Source organism: Amborella trichopoda, chromosome 8 (assembly GCF_054954075.1).
Source record: "Amborella trichopoda isolate Santa Cruz 75 chromosome 8, AtrichopodaSantaCruz75HAP2 v2.0, whole genome shotgun sequence".
Classification (NCBI taxonomy): Eukaryota; Viridiplantae; Streptophyta; class Magnoliopsida; order Amborellales; family Amborellaceae; genus Amborella; species Amborella trichopoda.
The window spans coordinates 7,571,661-7,591,273 of record NC_142343.1 but is presented as its reverse complement, the minus strand read 5'-3'; the positions used below and the strand labels follow the sequence as shown (position 1 = coordinate 7,591,273).

At 32.5% G+C, this 19,613-nt stretch overlaps 1 protein-coding gene across 6 annotated transcripts; it reads left to right on the top strand.

Moving 5' to 3' along the window:
• The first annotated feature begins 11,975 nt into the window (after positions 1 to 11,975).
• Positions 11,976 to 19,280, top strand: LOC18436166 (BTB/POZ domain-containing protein At1g01640). Of its 6 annotated transcripts, none has more exons than XM_088874740.1 (5): positions 11,976 to 12,036; positions 14,017 to 14,260; positions 14,876 to 15,049; positions 18,481 to 18,562; positions 18,668 to 19,280. In XM_088874740.1, the coding sequence occupies exons 2-5, from the start codon at positions 14,066 to 14,068 to the stop codon at positions 18,934 to 18,936; spliced, it is 720 nt and encodes a 239-aa protein (XP_088730866.1). In that variant the 5' UTR covers positions 11,976 to 12,036; positions 14,017 to 14,065; the 3' UTR covers positions 18,937 to 19,280. The 6 variants fall into 6 exon arrangements, with proteins under 6 accessions (XP_088730866.1, XP_011624118.1, XP_088730865.1 ...); XM_011625816.3 differs by having other exon boundaries at positions 11,976 to 12,083; XM_088874739.1 differs by having other exon boundaries at positions 11,976 to 12,127.
• The last annotated feature ends 333 nt before the right edge of the window (positions 19,281 to 19,613 follow it).

The window sequence follows — 19,613 nt, the reverse complement described above, 5'->3', positions numbered from 1 at the left end:
ATACCCCCTAAGCTTTATGGGGGTATTTAGTCAATATTTTTCATGTAAAATATTTTTTTGATATTTTTTGAAGATTCAACTATTTTTTATGAACACACGTCTAAAATTTCAAGTGATTTGGATTTGAAGAAAAAAGAAATTAAAATTAAAATACTATCAAGCATCCGTGATCGTTAGATCGGCCCAGATTTAAGATATATATATATATATAGAAAAACACTACGCAATGCCTATAGGCAAAAATGAACAGTGATTTCGCCTACCCCCATCACCGTCCAGAGTTCATCTCGTGGTCACGATTGTCCGGTAGTGTTTCATTTTTCATTTTTTTTTCTACAAATTGGAATGAACTGAAATTTGGAGCGTGTATTCATCAAAACTAGAGAAATCTTCTAAAAATATAAAAACAATATTTTACATGAAAAACTTGACCAAAATATCCCCAAAATTTTTTGGGGGTATTTGGTCAAGTTTTTCACGTAAATTTTTTTTTATATATTTTTATTAGATGCACCTTAGTAAGATGTATATACTTTCAAAATTTCAATTCATTCTAATCTATAAAAAAAATAAAAAATAAAACGCTAACGGATAATGTGATCTTGCGATGAAACTTGGATGGTGATGAGGGTAGAAGAATCACTGTTTATTTTCGTCTATAGGTGTTGGGAAGAGTTTTTTTATATATATATATATAGTATTTTTATTTTAATTTTCATTTTTTTTCTACAAATCTAAATTATTTGAAATTTGGAGTGTGTGTACATATTAGTGAGATGCACCTAATAAAAATATGAAAAAATAATTTGTAAAATATAAATTGATCAAAATACCCTTATAAATTTTTGGGGGTATTTTGGTCAATTTATATTTTACAAAATATTTTTTTTCATATCCTCATTAGGATGTACGCACGCTCCAAATTTCATATCATTCCGATTAGTAAAAAAAATGAAAAATGAAACACTATTGGACAATTGTTGCCATAATTTACGGGGGTATTTTGGTTAATTTATATTTTACAAACTATTTTTTTCATATTTTTATTAGGTGCTCCTCAGTAAGATGTATACACTCTCCAAATTTTGGATCATTCTGATTCGTAAAAAAAATGAAAAATGAAACACTACCAGACAACTGTGACCGTACGATGTAGTTTGGATGGTGATGAGGGCAGGCGAAATTACTATTCATTTTCTCCTATAAAAATTTTGTAGTATCTTCCATATATATATATATATATATATATATATATATATATATATATATATATATATATATATATATATATATATAAAGAAAAATGTTGGGATTAGCCTACTAGCTCCCATGAGCCCAACAATCTGGGTCGATTGGACGGTCACGACCTCATTTTGTATTTTAATTTTAATTTTTTTCTACAAATCCAAATAACTTGAAACTTTAGGTATCCATTCTTCTCATCACGGGTCACCTAATAAAAGTATTTAAAAATAATTCGAAAATAAATATATTGACCAAAATACCTCCAAAACGTTTTAAGGGTATTTTGGTGAATTTATTTTTTACAAATTATTTTTTTGATATTTTTATTAAGTTCTCCTATTTTTGAAGAATACACGCCAAAAATTTCAAGTTATTTGGATTTGTAAAAAAAAAACTTAAATTTCAAATACGAAATGAGATTATGACCATCATATCGGCTAATATTCAATCTGGGCCGTTGAGTTCATATGAGCTAGTGGGTTAATCCTAGCATTTTCTATATATACATATATATATATATATATATATATATATATATATATATATATATATATATATATATATATATATATTGTTTTGTTAGGCTACATCACTTGGTGGTGTAGACCTTTAAAGTGCTTAATATTTTTTGACACTAAAATACCCTTGAATTGTAATACAAAATTTTTTAAGTAAGGGCATTTTTTATCATTTAGGAGGGTAGAATGAATAATTTAATAAGAAAATAAGGGTATTATAGTAGTAGTTAAAAACAATTAATGTATCTTGTCGGTGATGTCAGGTGATGTTATTGTCTACTATTGTTAATAAATGCTTTTGTTTCTATTAAGAATTTCTAGGTTACTCTTGATTAATTTTTTAAAATACCCCGAAACAAAAAGTAACTATACTATAAGATAATGGTATCTAAATGTCTAAAAATATTGAGCACTTTAAGGATCTACACCACAAGTGGTGTAGCCTAACAAAACACACACACACACACACACACACATATATATATATATATATAGAGAGAGGGAGAGAGAGAGGTGCTCATGTTTCTTGCGTATTCCAGATCTATGTGATTATCTACGTGAATGCTCATCCCAATTTTATGTACTCTCTATTGAATATTTACATGATTATTTACACGATCGCTCATTTCTTCATACATGTGTTCCATAGTGTTTTGCTATCTAAGAATTTCTTTCATTTAACCGCTTTGCACAGGTAGAATATGTTCCCTTGTGATTATTATGTTTTACTCTCTAGATATTTCTTTTATTCAAGCCCTTCGCAGGCAAAATATGTCATCTAAAGTGTATTTAGAGGGTGTATTTATCAAAATAATCATTATTTTTTTATTAAAAAATTATTTAAATAGGTAACTTTACCATTAAGCAAGAGCAAATTTGAAATTTTCAAAAAAATATAATGGCATTTTAGAAGTTAGTGTCCTGAAACTTTGTTTGTAGAGTGTCATTGTCATTTAGTTAAAATTTCAACTTTACCTCTTATGGAGATTACAAAAGTATCTTTTGTCTTGTAATAATATTTACAAAATTGTCCCACAAAAGTAACTTTTTTAAAAAAATAGACTACAAAATTAATAAATCTCCCTTCATAACTCTCTCTATCTTCAACCTTTGTAATTTGAAAGTTGTGATTATATATATATATATATATATATATATATATATATATATATATATATATATATATATATATATATATATATATATATATATATATATATATATATATATATATATATATATATATAGAAAAAGTTCCTGCACGTCCGTTTGCGTACCGCTATAGAAACGCCCAACGGCCTAGATCGAATCTAGGCCGATCTGACGGTCACGGTTATTCGAGAGTGTTTGAATTTTAATTATTTTTCTACAAATCAAAATAATATGAAATTTGGAGCGTATGTACACCTTAGTGAGACGCACGTAATAAAAATATAAAAATAATAATTCGTAAAAATGAAATTGATCAAAATACCCTTGAAAATTTTTGGAGGTATTTTGGTCAATTTATTTCATGTACAATATTATTTTGATATTTTTCATAGATTCATCTATTTTTTATAAATACACGTTCCAAATTTCAGGTTATTCTGATTTAAAAAAAAAATGAAAAATAAAACACTATCAGATATCAGTGATTGTCAGATCGACCCAGATCGAATCTGGACTTTTTGGCATTTACTGTAGCGGTACAAGAATCGGTGTACCGTAGCATATGCATATATATATATATATATATATATATATATATATATATATATATATATATATATATATATATATATATATATATATATATATAGAGAGAGAGGGCTGCTTATGTTTCTTAGGTACTCCAGATCTACGTGAATGCTCATCCTAGTTCTATGTGCTCTCTATTGCATATTTACATGATTGCTCATTTCTTCCCAAGTGTTTTGCTATCTAAAGATTCCTTTCATTTAACCCCTTTATGCAGGTAGAATATGTTCCCTTGTGATTATTATATTTTACTCTCTAGATATTTCTTTCATTTACACAGATAGAATATGCCATCTAAGGTGCATTTTGACGTTGCCGAAACAATATATATACATATATCCTATGAGACCCTCCCACACCCATGTGCGCAGGACCCCAAATGATCACCATTAAATTTGGCATAGATCTCTAGAAAAGTTATCACATGGGTGTGGGACTTGACTTTTCTAGAGATATGTGCCAAATTTAATGGTGATCCTTTGGGTCCTACACATATAGATGTGGGAAGGTCTCACAATGTCATTTCCGATATATATATATATATATATATATATATATATATATATATATATATATATATATTCAAATTTCACTTTATGACCTTCTATATTAGATACTATTCCTGTGTTATTGATATTTAATGGATATAACAGGTTCAGGAACGGAGTTCCTAAGATTACTGCCTGACTTAACCCTTTTACCATGATAAAGGGCATTTCAAAACAGTTTCTATTGTTACAGACTGCAGCATTAGATAATTTATAATTTATGATCAACCTACTGCCATCAGCTGTATTTAATATCTGTGTTGTCTTACTAAAGTATTTTGTGAGAACTAACCCTTCATTTATACATTTTAAGTCTGCCCCTGAGTCTATTAAGGCTAAAGACTGAAAGCTATATTCTTAGTTGACTATTATTCTTATTAGTGTAAACCATTTTTGTGTAATTACTTTGTTAAGTAGGTTTACATAATTATCAGTTTGCACAGAGTTAGATGATTAAGGTATTTCAACTATTGGAGAAAATGGTCTTCTATAATTATTTATAATGGTGTCAAATTCTATTTCCTCATGTATAGTATTTTCTGTAGTATTATGTAGATTAGAGGCTAATTCCAAGATTTGTATTCTATTTTTAAGAGTTATTAACTCACTTTTAACTTCAGTTGTTTCATGCTTTAATTAAGCAATCGTTGGTTCTTTCTGAATATTATTTCTATTATTAATTCTTTTGAGTATTTCAGCAAGACTATAATCTTCTTGGGTTCTAACCAATGGCGGAGATTTCTTTTTTTTCTTAGCTATTTGTATATATTGAGTCACGGCTTCTTTCTTAGCCTCTGGATCTGTTATTTTATCTATTATTTTTATGATTAAACTTTCTTCTTCAGAAAGAGTATTACAAAAGCAGTCATTATTCTCTGAATCGGTGCTACTGAATATCAAATCTTCATCTTGTAATTCTTCTATGAGTAGTTCAGTATCTGAACTATTATCAGACTCTTCTTCTATTTGAAGTATTTGATATAATTGAGTCTTGATATCTTCTTCAATTTGTAAGGCATTTATTTTCTTTTTTATTTTACATTTGTTTTTGTAGTGGCCTACTTTTCCACAATTGTAGCATACAGGTATTCTCCTTTTTCCTCTTGCTTTTTTTAAATTATTTTTTGGAGCAAATTTTTTAGTAAATTTTTCCTTGGGGCTCTTTTTATAACTGGTTCTATATTTTTTATTTTTATTTTTCCTCCTATCTGGTTTATTTAACGTGGGTAATGTATTGTATCTAAATTGTTCACAAAAATCACCTAATTCTTTCTTGCCTGACATTCTCTGTTTATGTAATTGTCTTTTTAGTTTCAGATCAGTATATAAGACAAGTCCTTCCTCACATATCTCAGCGGACAATTCTCTTAATGTATAAAGAGAGTATGGGATTATTCTTCCATGTTTATTTTTTAATCTAGTTTTAACCTTTTCTGCAAATAGATATGGCAATCCTGCAATAAACTTTTCTTTCTAGTGGCTAGCTCTACTATCTTCTCTGGATAGGAGATGAGAGAAATTACATCTTTATACCATTTGTAGTGAGACAATGTTGGACACCTAAGGTTAGATAATAAGTCTTCAGACCTGGCATCTAATAAGGCAGTACTTCCTATAAAATGGAGAGCTATTGTATATATGAGTGTATTCACTGCATCACTTTCACTATTGATTATATCTTGACTGTATTCATTCTTTACTGTCCACTGTTTCGTGGAAGTCAATATTTGTTGTTTGGTGGTTTCATCCATGTGAAAGTCCCACCATCCTCTTAGCCATCCTGTAAAACTGTACGCAATAGCCTTGGCTACTTCTTGATCATGATTGCCGCTTACTTTACAGGCTGCTGCATACATTGTCATATGTTTTATTGTGTCTAGTATCTGATGATCAGACATTCCATCGATATTCCAGTTTATTATTGATCTTCTTGAATAGAATATGATTTGATCGGGCTCACGATTAACAAGAGTCTTGTACTGCTGATTTTCATTGCGCATAGACCATTTATCAGGAAGGATAATCTGAGACCAACTAACCGTTTTAGGAAATACTGTATTGGATATTTCCATATTGGTTTGGAAAAATATCATTTGTCCTTTAGTATCCATTTGGAGGACATTTGGACTTACGGTATTCATTACCTTATAGCATATTCTATATATTAGGGCAATATTTTGAGATCCAGGGTTCATATCAAACCCTTGGGTCTTTAGATTTAAGGTGAGGACCTTAAGAAGATTAGGGTCTGTTAATGATACTGAAAAATTTGGAAAACAATTAAAATATATGAGTCAATTACATAAACTGGACTCAACTACTCCTAATAAAGAATCAAAAAATTTATTATGACGACTATCTCTTAAACATAATAATATAGAATTATTTAGTCGTAAACGAGTTAGGGGTTTTACTGCTACTTGTATAAGTCCTATATGTAAGTAATTATATTCTTTAGACTTATGATTTTGTATCACACGTCAGATAAGAGTTGTAAACTTTCTTGTTCATTATTAACAGATATGTTTTGTTTTACAATTTTTATGGCATAGTTAGTCCTAAACTCAAATGTACCTTTCTTATATATATTTGTTATAGGAACCTTGGGTATGTTCCAATTTTGTATCTGTTTTTCAATATTATCAATTATTATCTCCTCTTTATTTTTTATTCGTAGTGTACTGTTGGACGAAGATGTTGTTCTGTTGGACAATGTCCTGATAAAATTTTCCATTGAGATAACGGATGAGTACACGAGTCAATCAATTTACAATCCCTGTGCCTTTGACGGCTCTCTAGGCCTTTTTCTGCAGTACGGGTTCCGACGACTTTGGTCTCAACACTCTTACTTATCTCTAATGATAAATTTTATTAAGCTATTGGCCTCTAGAATAGTATTTTCCCCTTACAGTTCACCACTGTAAAACTGCTGTGGCTCTGATACCAAGATGACCCAAGATCTATTTTTCGAGCATGTATTTGACAAATATTGAAGGCTCAGTATAAAAATCTAGTACACTTAATATATAGATAAGTAGCTAAACAGATAAACAGTAATAAAGGAGAGATATCCACAACAATCCAGGTAACATAAGTAGCAGTTCTAAATTTTAGGCAGAATATAAATTTAACTTGCATCGAAGGAAGAAAACTTACATCAAAAGAAGCTTCTTTTAAGACATATAAGAAAGAACTTACATATTACAAATGCAATAACTGGTAAAAAGCTTCCACTCCTCCAGACAGTCGTTCGGTAGGGTTGGAAAATTACAATCATACATAAAAGCTTATTTTTACTAAAAAAAGATTAGTATGGTAATATATGTACCATCTGACAGACAACTTACATAAGAAAGTAAAAAGAGAAAGAAGAGAATTTTAGTGTAGAAGGAACAGAGAACAAAGCTTCAGAGTGAAGCTTTAAAGAGAGAACATAAGGAGTAACTGTATTTTTACAGAGAAAAAGGACTAGTATTTTTGCAGAGAAAGAGGAATAGTATTTTTGCAGAGAAAGAGGAATATGTTGATATTACCCGGAGTCTAGAGAACACAGAGAGTTGTCAGATGAGCAGAAAATGGTTGTGATCACCGAGGAGTATGGACGAGCATAAAACTTAGGGAAGAAAACAGATGAATAGAGCTTATGGCTTAGAGCAGATAGAATAAGAATAAAGCTTGAAGCTCAAAGAAGAGAGTAGAAGAGCGGAGCTTAGACCTCAGAGAAGAGAGTAGAAGAGCAGAGCTTAGAGCTCAGAGAAGAGAGTAGAAGAGCAGAGGTGCATTGAGAGAGAAGATACTCAGGGACTCACTCTGGATGCCTAACTTCTTCGCCTTCTTGCCTTTATGTAGGCCTCGGACGTGAAACGTCAATTAATTCGCCTTCATGATTGAGTGCCACGTTAAAAGTATGAACAACATTATGAGATGACTAAAAGGTCTAAAATTTGGAACGTGTGTACATAAAAAATAGATGAATCTTCGAAAAATATAAAAAAAAATATTTTGTATGAAAAATGACCAAAATACCCCTATAAAGATTTGGGGGTATTTTGGTTTTTTTTTTTGCAGATTATTTTTTTAATATTTTTATTAGGTGCATCTTGATGAGAAAAATGCACAACAAAAATTTCAAGTGATTTGGATTTATAGAAAAAAAAATTAAAATTAAAACACGAAAATAGGTCGTGATCGTCAGATCGGCCCAAATTCAATCTGGGCCATTGACGTTTACGGTTAGCTAATAGGCATACTGAATCCACTCAATATATATATATATATATATATATATATATATATATATATATATATATATATATATATATATATATATATATATATATATATATATATATATATAAATTGAGAGAGAGAGAGAGAGATGCTCATGTTTATTGCATATTCCAGATCTATGTGATTTTCTACATGAATGCTCATCCCAATTCTATGTACTCTCTATTGCATATTTACATGATTATTTACACAATTGCTCATTTCTTCATACATGTGTTCCTTAGTGTTTTGTTATCTAAAGATTCTTTTCAGATTCTTTTCATTTAACCCTTTTGCGCATGTAGAATATGTTCCCTTGTGATTATTATGTTTTATTCTCTAGATATTTCTTTCAATTAACTCATTTTAGCAGGCAGAAAATGTCCTCTAAAGTGCATTTAGAGGTTGCCCAAACAACAAAAACCTATTTTAAAGTTAATATATTTAAAAACCTTAAACAATTAAGTTAAGATACACTTCCAAAATTTATCATGACATGCAATTTTGGTGTAAAAAATCCTTATCTCAAAATCTATTTTTACATCTAATTATAAAAATTAAAATTAAAAAAAATGGTTAAAATCAAGTAGATCTATAAACATATGAAAATCTTGAAAATGGGCGGTCTAGACAATGAGTTGCTAGATGCACTATTTTTGAGACTCAAAATATATATTTTTTATATTCATACATCTCAATGTCGAGATGAACAATTGGAGGGTTTTTCACTATTAAAAAAAATACATTTCACAGCATTCTTTTTCAATTTTTTTTTCCAAGGATCTAAATGGGCCTAAGAGATAAACGATACAAATTACGTTTTCGAATCACCAACAACCACGGAGTTATTATACCTAGAACCACCAGTACCGAGCTGGCTTAGCAGTTCTCAATATAGTAATGAGCATTAATTAATAAGGCATTTGATCATTGGATAGAGTAAACCTTTGTAAGAAGTTTTGCTTTCAAAGATTTCTTTCATTTAACACCTTTTACAATTAGAATATGTCATCCAAAGTGCATCTAAAGGCTGTCCAAACAACAAAAAACCTATTTTACTAAAATTGTTTTTTAGAAGAAATTAATTTTACAAGAAATAATTTTTTTCCAATAATTTTTTCTAGGGATCCAAATTGGGCTAGAGATCCAAATTGGGCCTACAAAATTCTATTTCGTAAAGTTCTAAAAAATGTCAAGATCAAAATTACCCAATCCAAATTGAGAATTGGGGAAACCGAAAAATTGATCTGGTTTCCCCAAAATATCAAGAACCAATTAGTTCCCTTTTTTAACCAACCGGTTCTATCATGAATTGTCCAGTTCTTTCATAAACGACCAATTCTCCAACATTAAATGGGGCTAGCTCACCCTTTTTTTATATATGTTTTATTTAATATGATTTTGAATTTCAAAATTTTTTAACTCTAAAAACCTTTGTGTACTCTACCGGCCCATACGCTCACACACCATCCTTAGGTGCAACGTGACTCACATTTAAAGACTTTGGGTGCGCTTCTCTTCGATATGGCAAAAGAAGAGGACCTAAAGGAAATGCGCACAATAGAAAGGAGTTTTAGGTGATCGTCTATAAAGAGGTTATTTATTTATTTTTACGAGATCACAATTTTTTTTATCTATTAGATGTTAAATTGGATGATTTGCAGTGAGTTACAAAGTACGAGAAATTGTTTTTGAAACTAGTGTCTAATCAATGATATTCTTACAACTATTCATTTTGAAATTTAAAAGATAAGAATGATTTTGACTTTCATAAACAAAAGGTAAATGGTGTCTTTGTAGATAATCTTGAGTTTTATTCCTTCATTTTTTTAAACAAGCATGACTCCTTTTTCATCGTTCTCTCTCAAAAAAGAATGAGGAAAATTATCACTATCACACTCCATCTTTTTTCCAACTTTTTTTGTAGTTTAACTTTTATTGAATCTATATTCATTTAAATTAAGAAAAATACATTTTTTTCCCCATGCAACATTTCATGCATATTAAAATAGAACAAGTAAGATTATCACTTCAAATATTTTTTAAAATAAAAAGAACGATATTTTCAAAAAGAAAACGATCCAAAACAATAATCAATGGAGAGCAAATGAGGCTGTTATGAATGGAAATGAGTATAACTCCTATAAAAAGATAACTTAAGAACAACACCTCCAAAGATAAATTGAATACGAGATCTCTAAAGAGATTAAATATTATAGAAATAAATAATTAATATAATATATTAATTTCTAGTAAAAGAAAAAATAATAAATAAGTAGACAAGACCCCATCTCTTTATAAGCTTAAGCTGCATTAGAGATTATAAAAACACAAAAATAAAAAAATTTAAGTCAATTTGCATTTTAAACTAATTAATATAATAATAAATTAATTATTAGAAAAAAAAATATAAATGAAATGAGTAGGCAAGACCCCTTAACTTTATAAGTATAAGTGGCATGGAGATTATAAAAACATAAAAATAAAATGTTTTGAGTTGGATTGCATTTTAAACTACAGTTCACCATGAAATGAATGCAATGGTCAACAAATACTTAGACATGGAACACAGTTTTAATATTCTCATTATTTACCAATGTTTGGTCAAATAATGAAAATTCATAAGGCAATACCTAATGCTTTTATGGTAGATCCAAAAAACTAAAATTTTAAGAAATTTGAATAATTTTTTGAAATTTTTTTGAGATTGAAACTGGCTCAATCTCCAATCTAGATCGCCAATCTATCGATTTGACCTTGTTCTTGCGGTGACCGATCTAGGTCACTGATTCGTTTTTAAAAACCTTGTTTTTTCAAACCACCAAGAACTACGCGAAATCAGAGTTATTAGACATAAACAAGTTGGGACAGGTTTCTATACTTCCCCTACTGCATAGAAGATATATACTCCCCCATCCAGCCGTTCAATTTAGATCAAGTAAACAACTAACCGTTTGCTTTAGATCCTACGCTTCAGAGTATTTTATTTTTAGCTATTTTCCTATGTATGAATATGAAAATTCGTATGTGCGATCTTCTCAATGGGGTGCACCTAAAAAAAAGACTAAAAATATTTTTTGATAAAATATACTAACAAAAATATCTCTTGAAAAATTTTGAGATATTTTGATAATTTTATTTTATTAAAAACAAGAGGAGTGAACGTCCAAAATATTCTGTAAAAAAAATAAAGCTAAAGTAGTATAAAGTCGTTATACCCACGAATTCCGAGTTGGCTTAGTGGTCGTGCATATACTTAGCTGGTAAGGCATTTGATCTAGACCTTTGAAAGGATGACAATGACCCTAAAGAAGCAGAGTCCGGACCGGACCGGACCAGTGGCCTAGGCTTGGGCGACAATCAGGCCAAGTCCACACATGATAAGGACCCTAAAGAAGCAGAGTTCGGACCGGACCAGTGGCCTAGGCCTGGGCGACCACCAGGCCAAGGCCACACCCCGTTAGGGTGAGGCCCTATTTTGGTCTTTTTATTTCTCCTTTGACTGACTCTATTGGGTAAGACGAGGCCCCTTTGGCATAGGCTTGGCTGGCCCGGACTAGGACCGGCCCAATATTGCACCTCAGTAGTCCGCTTGAAGGAGTCTCGCTTTTTACATACTGTGACCTTTTTATGGGTTTTTAGAGTAGGGCTACTCAAGAGTTGAAGGAACCACTACTACTCCTCTTCTAGTGGAAGTAAAACTGAGGCATTGCTGGGTTATCTTCATGCTTACCAACTAATCTCATCTTTCGATCTTTTCACTGTATTCTTCATTATCTTGATTATTCTTCATCGCCATTTTCCGGTGTATTTTTTCGTTCTTCCCTTTCAATCCTGATTCCTGAGCAGAGTTCTATTGTGCATTATATTTTGAGTTTATATTCTAATTTCTGTTTTGAGTTTGATTTGTTGGAATTTGATCTCAGCATAATTGAAAGTATGTAGACACACATACATGGGCCAAAAAGGCTGTGGTTTATTTTTGACACATTACTCTTCCTTCTGATTTCTCCCTTTCCGATTTATAAGTAGATAGTATATTTCTTAAAGTTGCCACTGTGGCTAGGTATTTAGGGAAAATTAGCTACAATCCCTACAAACATGAAGGCGTGACCGTCCATTGTGTGCTTGAATATTCATTAACAATAAGAACAAATGCATGATTGGGAAATTGGGCAGAAATATTTTCCCTCATACTTATTGAGTAGAAATGCACTCTTGGTGTGATGCCTATGTATCCTCTTTGTGACCTTTGGGTACTCATATTTTGTGTTTTATGTTGTAATCAGGACTAAATCCCACATGTTAAAATGAGCGCTTTCTACTGCAATAACTATTGATGTCTGAAGATTCTGTATTTGTGTTACTTTTTACTAAAATCATATTTAGGAGAAGCAATATTGATTTTTCAATCTGGCAGTGTGTAATCTAATAATTATTATTAGTTTATCAGTTTATTGATTGTCTATCTTTTTGTCGAACCACAGTGGAAGATATATGAGCTTTTACTTTATCATTAATGTTCTTATAATTATGGGAGATTTATGTCAATTATGAACAAATCAAGAATGAAATAAGAAATTAGAGAGATGTTTTCTTTCTATGCTTCTATCTTTACTGGAAATTTGTTGTGTTTATACTTAATACTGAAAAGGCAGTTCCTTCAGATTTCAATGATTCTCATTACGGATTTTAAGTAAAATTTGAGCATGTGGGATATCTCTGAGAGATGTCTACATATGATAAATGTGTTTAGCACCATGTAGGTTTTGGTTTGGCACCATTTGGGTTTTGGTTGTTTCATTTCCACAAGGGAGCATAAAATATGGAAAAGAATTCTGGCAATGGTAATTGTTTGAAAATATTGTAAATCTTGGACTTTGAAGTCATTTATACTGTAGAAATAATTGTATGTGGGACTCCTAAAACGAGATGCCTATAATTCATAATCTCCAAAATAATTGTAATCCTCAAAGTTGAGATCCTTTAAGAGTTTTTCTTACCACATTTAGAATTGGGTGTGGTCTGTATAAGGTTGCAACCTTAAACAATCAAATTAAGGTGCACCTCCAAACTTTGTCATGAGATGTAATTTTGGTGAAAAAAATCTTAGGATAGTGCGGGAATCATTTTTTATATCTATTATAAAAATGGTTCAAATCAAACAGATCTATAGACGCATGAAAATCTTGAAAATAGATGGTCCATATAATGTGTTGCGAGATGCAATATTTTTAGGACTTAGTATCTTTTTTTTCCATCTCTATATATATTGATCTCGAGATGATAAATTAGATGTTTTTCCAACATCAAAACAACCTTTTCCAAAGGATTTTAGAGATGCACCTTAATTCTACATTTTAAGGTGTCAACCATATATAAACTCTTTCCTTTAAGATTAACCAAGAAATTGCAAGTAATGATCTAACATGCATTAGTTTGGTGCCTGAATTTGGGAAATACCGAAACAAATTTCTATTCCTCATCAGCTTAAAAATTATGAATTTTTTAGTGCATATGCGCATCTAGTGAGTTATAAAATTTTCTAAACATTGTAACTATAACCATTTGTCTCATATAATAATAGATGTATGCAAATAAATTTTCCTATAACGGTTAGAATGTCATCAATATATTTATTAAACGAAAGTAGCAATGTGCGTGTCATGTTTCTAATGCTAGTTCTTTAACAACAGATGGCCATCAACATTTGAAGCTTTTGTGGGGCAAAGAAGACAACCAAAAATGCCTTGCTTTGTGTGCGGCAGCAGTGACAACACTTACCTGAGCCCTCACTACGGGTTTAACCCTGTCATGTCCAACACTAGCACCGGAGGCCTGTGCAGCAGCTGCAAAGATGGGGCAAACAAGTTGATGGACTTCCTCCAAGAGCTTGATAAAAACCCAGAAAAACCACCTCTTGTTACTCTCCCGCCTAAGGTAAGTACATTTCACACTTGCACGAGAGGGAGGGAAGGCTGATGTTTATGAATCCGGGAGATATGACTCTTTTTAACAAGGGAAAGCACCTTCTAGGATTTCTACAGTCTGCTAGCACTTACCCAACCATCCGATGTGAACAAGGGACGTTTTGGGTGTGTCCACCCATCAAAAAATTAGATGGGCATTTAGCAAGGGAGATGGAAATCCCTATCATATGTTGTTGATATCCCGTTACAGGTAGGGTCAGGGTCCCCTCCCCTCATCCCCACTGATTCGCTAAAAACAAAAAAAAAAAAAAAGGATTGTGTGGAATGTTTCCACCTAAAAAGCTGTAGGCTTGTAATTATGGGAAACTGAACAAAAACATGGTCTTGATTATCATCTTGACTGTATCAAGCAAAAGAAAAATCTAACCAGGTTAGAGACACTTTAATTTGGTTTCTTTCCGTGGTTTTGAAAACCTTTTTCAGACTGAGAACGTGGAATGTATTCTGTTTTTTAAGACTCTCTTGGAGAAGTTACTTCATTATCTTTTAAGTTATGTTGAACAAAGATCTGGCACTGATCTTTTCAGATTATGTTATTTATTTATTGAAACAATTCTTTTTGCAGGGGCTTTCCTCGGCTTTGTGTTGGTTGAAGGTACTTAAGGAAAAATGGGATCATTCTAATGAAAGACTTGGGTTTTTGGAGGATATAAGTTTTGCTTTTGAAAATAGGATTCACACCGATATTTCATTGAAGCCTGACGATGGCCCTGCTATATTTGCACACAAGGCAGTCCTGGTAATTATTTCAATTAGATCTCTGAAATGTAATTACTTTTCAGTTGTTGCTTGTTAAACTGGACCATGTGCATAACCCTTAACCACCATGCTTGGTACACCAAAGCATATGCAATTTTTGTTGCAAACTTACCTGAAAAGGTATTTGCTAATGAAAAAATTCAAGCCTTTATTCTTATATAAAAGTTTGGAATTGTCTGTCATGAGATTTCACAAGTATCCCAACAAAAGTTGCTATGGAAATCATAGTTATTGGGCTTAGCTCAGTGGTTAAGTGGTTGACTCAATATCCACTATTTGAAGTCCATTTAGTAAATTATCCGTTACAAAGGAAGGTGTTCATAATAATTATCATAACACTTGTAATTTAATATTCCATCCATCCACTTTTTAAAGATGCATATGACTATCTAGGTGGCAGAACATGTCAGAAGGCATGTTCCAGTTTTGCACCTCAGCAAAACTTAAATGCTTTGAAAGTTGTAACTTTTCCTCCAATATGTTTTGGCACTTTGTAATATGGTCTAATCAAATCAAATGCAAAGTGGATTTGTGAGGAGTTAAATTTGTAATCTTTTAGCGACGTCTTGATGCCTTGATTATGAAAGCCTAGAAGAAAATCATAATATTGTATTTACAAGAACTTGACTCGTTGGAAATTGATAAAATGTTATCTTCATCATCATCATCAAAACCTTTTCCCAACTAATTGGGGTTGGCTACATGAATATTGGTCTGTCATTCTACTCTATTAAAGGTCATACACTTAGTAAAACCATAAGTCCCCACATCTTTTTTCATTACTTCCAACTATGTCTTTTTGAGCCTACCCCTTGCCTTTTTTGAGCCTTCCACTTGAACTAACGCGCACCTCCTAAGAGGTGTTGTACTGGGTCTGCACCATACATGGCCAACCTACCCAAGTCTACTTTCTCTCATCTTATCGCCTATTGGTGTCACACCTAAATTATCTCGAATGTATTCATTTCGAATTTATCTTGCCACTTGTCCATCTCAACATCCTCGTCTCAGCTACACTCATTTTATGGTTATATTGTTTTTTGGCCGCCCAACATTCAACCCCATAAACATTCCAAAAAAAAACATTCCACCCTATAAAGTAAAACTGGTCTCACAGCTGTCCTATAGATCTTGTCAATCAACTTCATTGTTATGTGGCGATCACATAAAACTTCGGTTGCATATCTCCAATTTTCCCACCCAGTTCTAATTCTATGTGTGACATCTTCCTCAATCTCTCAATTTTCCTGGATTATCGACCCAAGATATCGAAAGTACTATCTTGTTGGTATTTCTTGGCATCAATCTTAACTACTTCCTCATCTTTACTCCTATTATTACTAAATTGCATTCCATATTCTCTTCCTTTGTCCGGCTAATTTCAAAACCTTTAGATTTTAGAGCATCCCTCCAAAGTTTTAACTTTGTGTTGACGACATTTCTGGTCTCAACGATCAAAACTATGTCATCCGCAAACAACATGCCCCACAGTATGTGATATTGTAGGTGTCTAGTTAAGTCATTCATAACTAAGACAAAGAGGTATGGGTTCAATGCTGACCCTTGATGTGGTTCTATTGTCACTGAAAACTCACTCGTCTCTCCACTAGTTGTTCGTACACTAGTTAGCGCTCCCTCGTACATATCTCTTACCAAGTCAATGTAGTGTGTGGAGACTCCTTTCTTTTTCAACACCCACCAAATCAAATCTCTAGGTACTTGATCAGAAGCTTTCTCTAGATCAATAAATACCATGCGGAGGTCTTTTCCCTTCCCCCTAAACTTTTCAATCAGTTGCCTAAGTAGTAAAATGGCATCGGTTGTTGACCTCCCTGGCATACGACTGAATTGGTTTTCTGATAAATTGATAAAATGTTATCGTGTATTTATTTCACCATGTGGGCAGGTATACTCAGAAATATCTGGAGTCCATCTATGATAGTTTTCTCTTAAATCTTCATAGAATTATTTCTTTGGTTTTAAGTTCTATATTAAAAAATTGTAGGTGTCAACTATTCAGAACATGTCCTTTCTGGTGGGAAAATATAATAAAATATTGGTTTATATCCAGGATAGATGTAGACAGGTTCTTCAACCTTCTGATGTCAACAAAGGACAGTTGAGGGCTGTCATTCCTCTGCTCAAAGCTCATTGAGGAACTTTAATCTTGTTTATGTCTTGCAAGGATATAGTCTTGATGGACTTGGAGCAGAGGAAATGGTACATTGCGGACATCAGATGGTTTTATATCTGCCAGTTTTAAAACTGGCACTGGAGTACACGGACTGCTTATAGAGACTTGGGAGTTTATTTTTCTTGATAAAGCTGACTGTAATTGCACTACCCTTTTGGTGCAACAAACTTCCGTTTTGTTAGTTTGTCATAATTATACTTATTATAACTGGAAATCATACATTATGTACGAGCCACAGACACTAGCGTTGGAACCCACTAGAAGTTTTCTAATAGAACCCGTGAGAAGTTAACATTCTTTATAATGCTTGAGGTTGATTATGATGCAACTGAACAGTTTTTGTGTTTGTCTTGCACCTTTTCTCTTTACATGATGTGTGTTAGCAATCAATTAAATAAGGGGAAACTCTTTGCTATTATATGAGTTTCCTACAGTTTGGTCACACTTCCCCAACCGTTAGATGCCATCATAGGACAGTGGGAGCGTGTCACTTCTCCACTTGGTGTCCATGAAAAAATGATTTCAATGGGCTTTGAGCCGACGTGTGACATGTGCCAACCTTCCAGTGTTGACATCAGAAGGTTGGGACCTACAAGAAAGCTGCAGAAAACCCAGATGCTAGCATAGTATACAAACCCATAACTGTTCACTCATTACTCTTTTCTTTGAGGCTGGATCTAGTGAGAGGGCATCCCAAGTGGATCTTCACCTTTTTACCCGGGATTGCGTGAAGGTCATATCTTCGATTAATTGGGCATACTGTTCTATCAATCAATAGCAGAGATGATTTAACCCTCATATCCCAGGCCGGCAGATGACACCAGGGGTCTCTTCTTATATGAGATATTTCCTTCTTCTGATACCGGTCTATTTCTATGCTCTCTTTTCTATTCATTGCACATTTAGCTCCTTACTGATTATGTATACCTTCCATATTCTATGCACCTTTTGCTTGGGTTTTTATGAATGTCAATTTGAATTATAGACAACTTGAACTTAGAGAAACCTATGCTTGAAGAATAGGCCCTTACTAATTATCTTGCTTTCTTTTATAGGATTTGATTAGATTTCTGTTGTTATGCTCTCTTTTGTTATGCTTTACTTGGAGAAATTTACATTAAATTGTTTTTGCTTCTTCTTATTTTATTTACTATTGTAGAATTTGGATATTTGTGAACTTTTCAATATTTTTTATTAAAGACTTCTCTTTGTTATAGGCATCTAGATCTCCCATTTTCAAAACGATGTTGGAAGCTGATGGATGTAAAGCACCACCTACGGAGGTTATCTCTCTACCTGGTATTAGCTCCCAAGAGCTCAAATCATTGCTAAGATTCCTTTATAGAGGTACATTGCCTGATGAGGAGTTCCATAAACATGCACATGCACTTTTGGTTGCTTCAGATAAATATGATATCCCTTTCCTTAGGAAGAAATGTGAGCTTCAAATCCTTGGAACTCTTGAACCATCAAACGTCTTTGAAGTTCTCAAGCTCTCACAGAAATGCTCGAGTGAAACCCTTAAAAATAAAGCCTTGGAAACCATTGTCATGTACCATGAGGAGATACTCAGCTCTAAGGAATATGTTGAGTTCGGTCACTCGAATGCAGGCCTTGTATTGGAAATCAGCTGGGCACTATCCAAGAAACTTAGCCATACAACAGTTGGATGATGATACGGCTACCTTGACACCCGTTATGCTTTCCTCGTCTATATTGCTTTCATAGGTCTCACTTTTATGTACATATTTCTCATGGGCTCTACGACATTTTAGTTAGTAACGAATGCATGTTCTGTCACTACATGACACAAACATGTAAGGAGGTTACATAGTAATTTTGTGCATCTTTGAAGTTCATGGGAGGGTTATCTACGTATTACATGAGCAAGATGATCCCGAGTAATTGTGGTTTTCCGCTTTTGTGAATATGTGAGTTATTTGTGGATTGAAACAGCTGAAATGAGTGGATGAAGAGAGGAGGGGAAAAATAAAAATTAGGAAAGAAAATTAGACAACCTTCTTGTTAATCAATTCCAGTGGAGATTCCAAATTTTGCATTATTAGGAATTGGTTGAGTTTTGCTTGCGTACCCTTTAATAGAACGAACTCTTCTACATGGTTGCTGATTTATTAAAGATTAGTCGAAAAGGAAGGGGAAATACTTAAATCACTGGCTTGTTTCTTATGTGGTTGTCCTGCTGCTCTCAAGAAGTGATGTCGGACTTTGATTACCAGGTTTCTCTGCTACATTTCAATCTTCAGAAATTTTATATGTTAATTCCTTAAGGACAATCACATCATAAGTTTCTACGATTATGGGATCTTTATATGAGCCTTATTTCATTGCC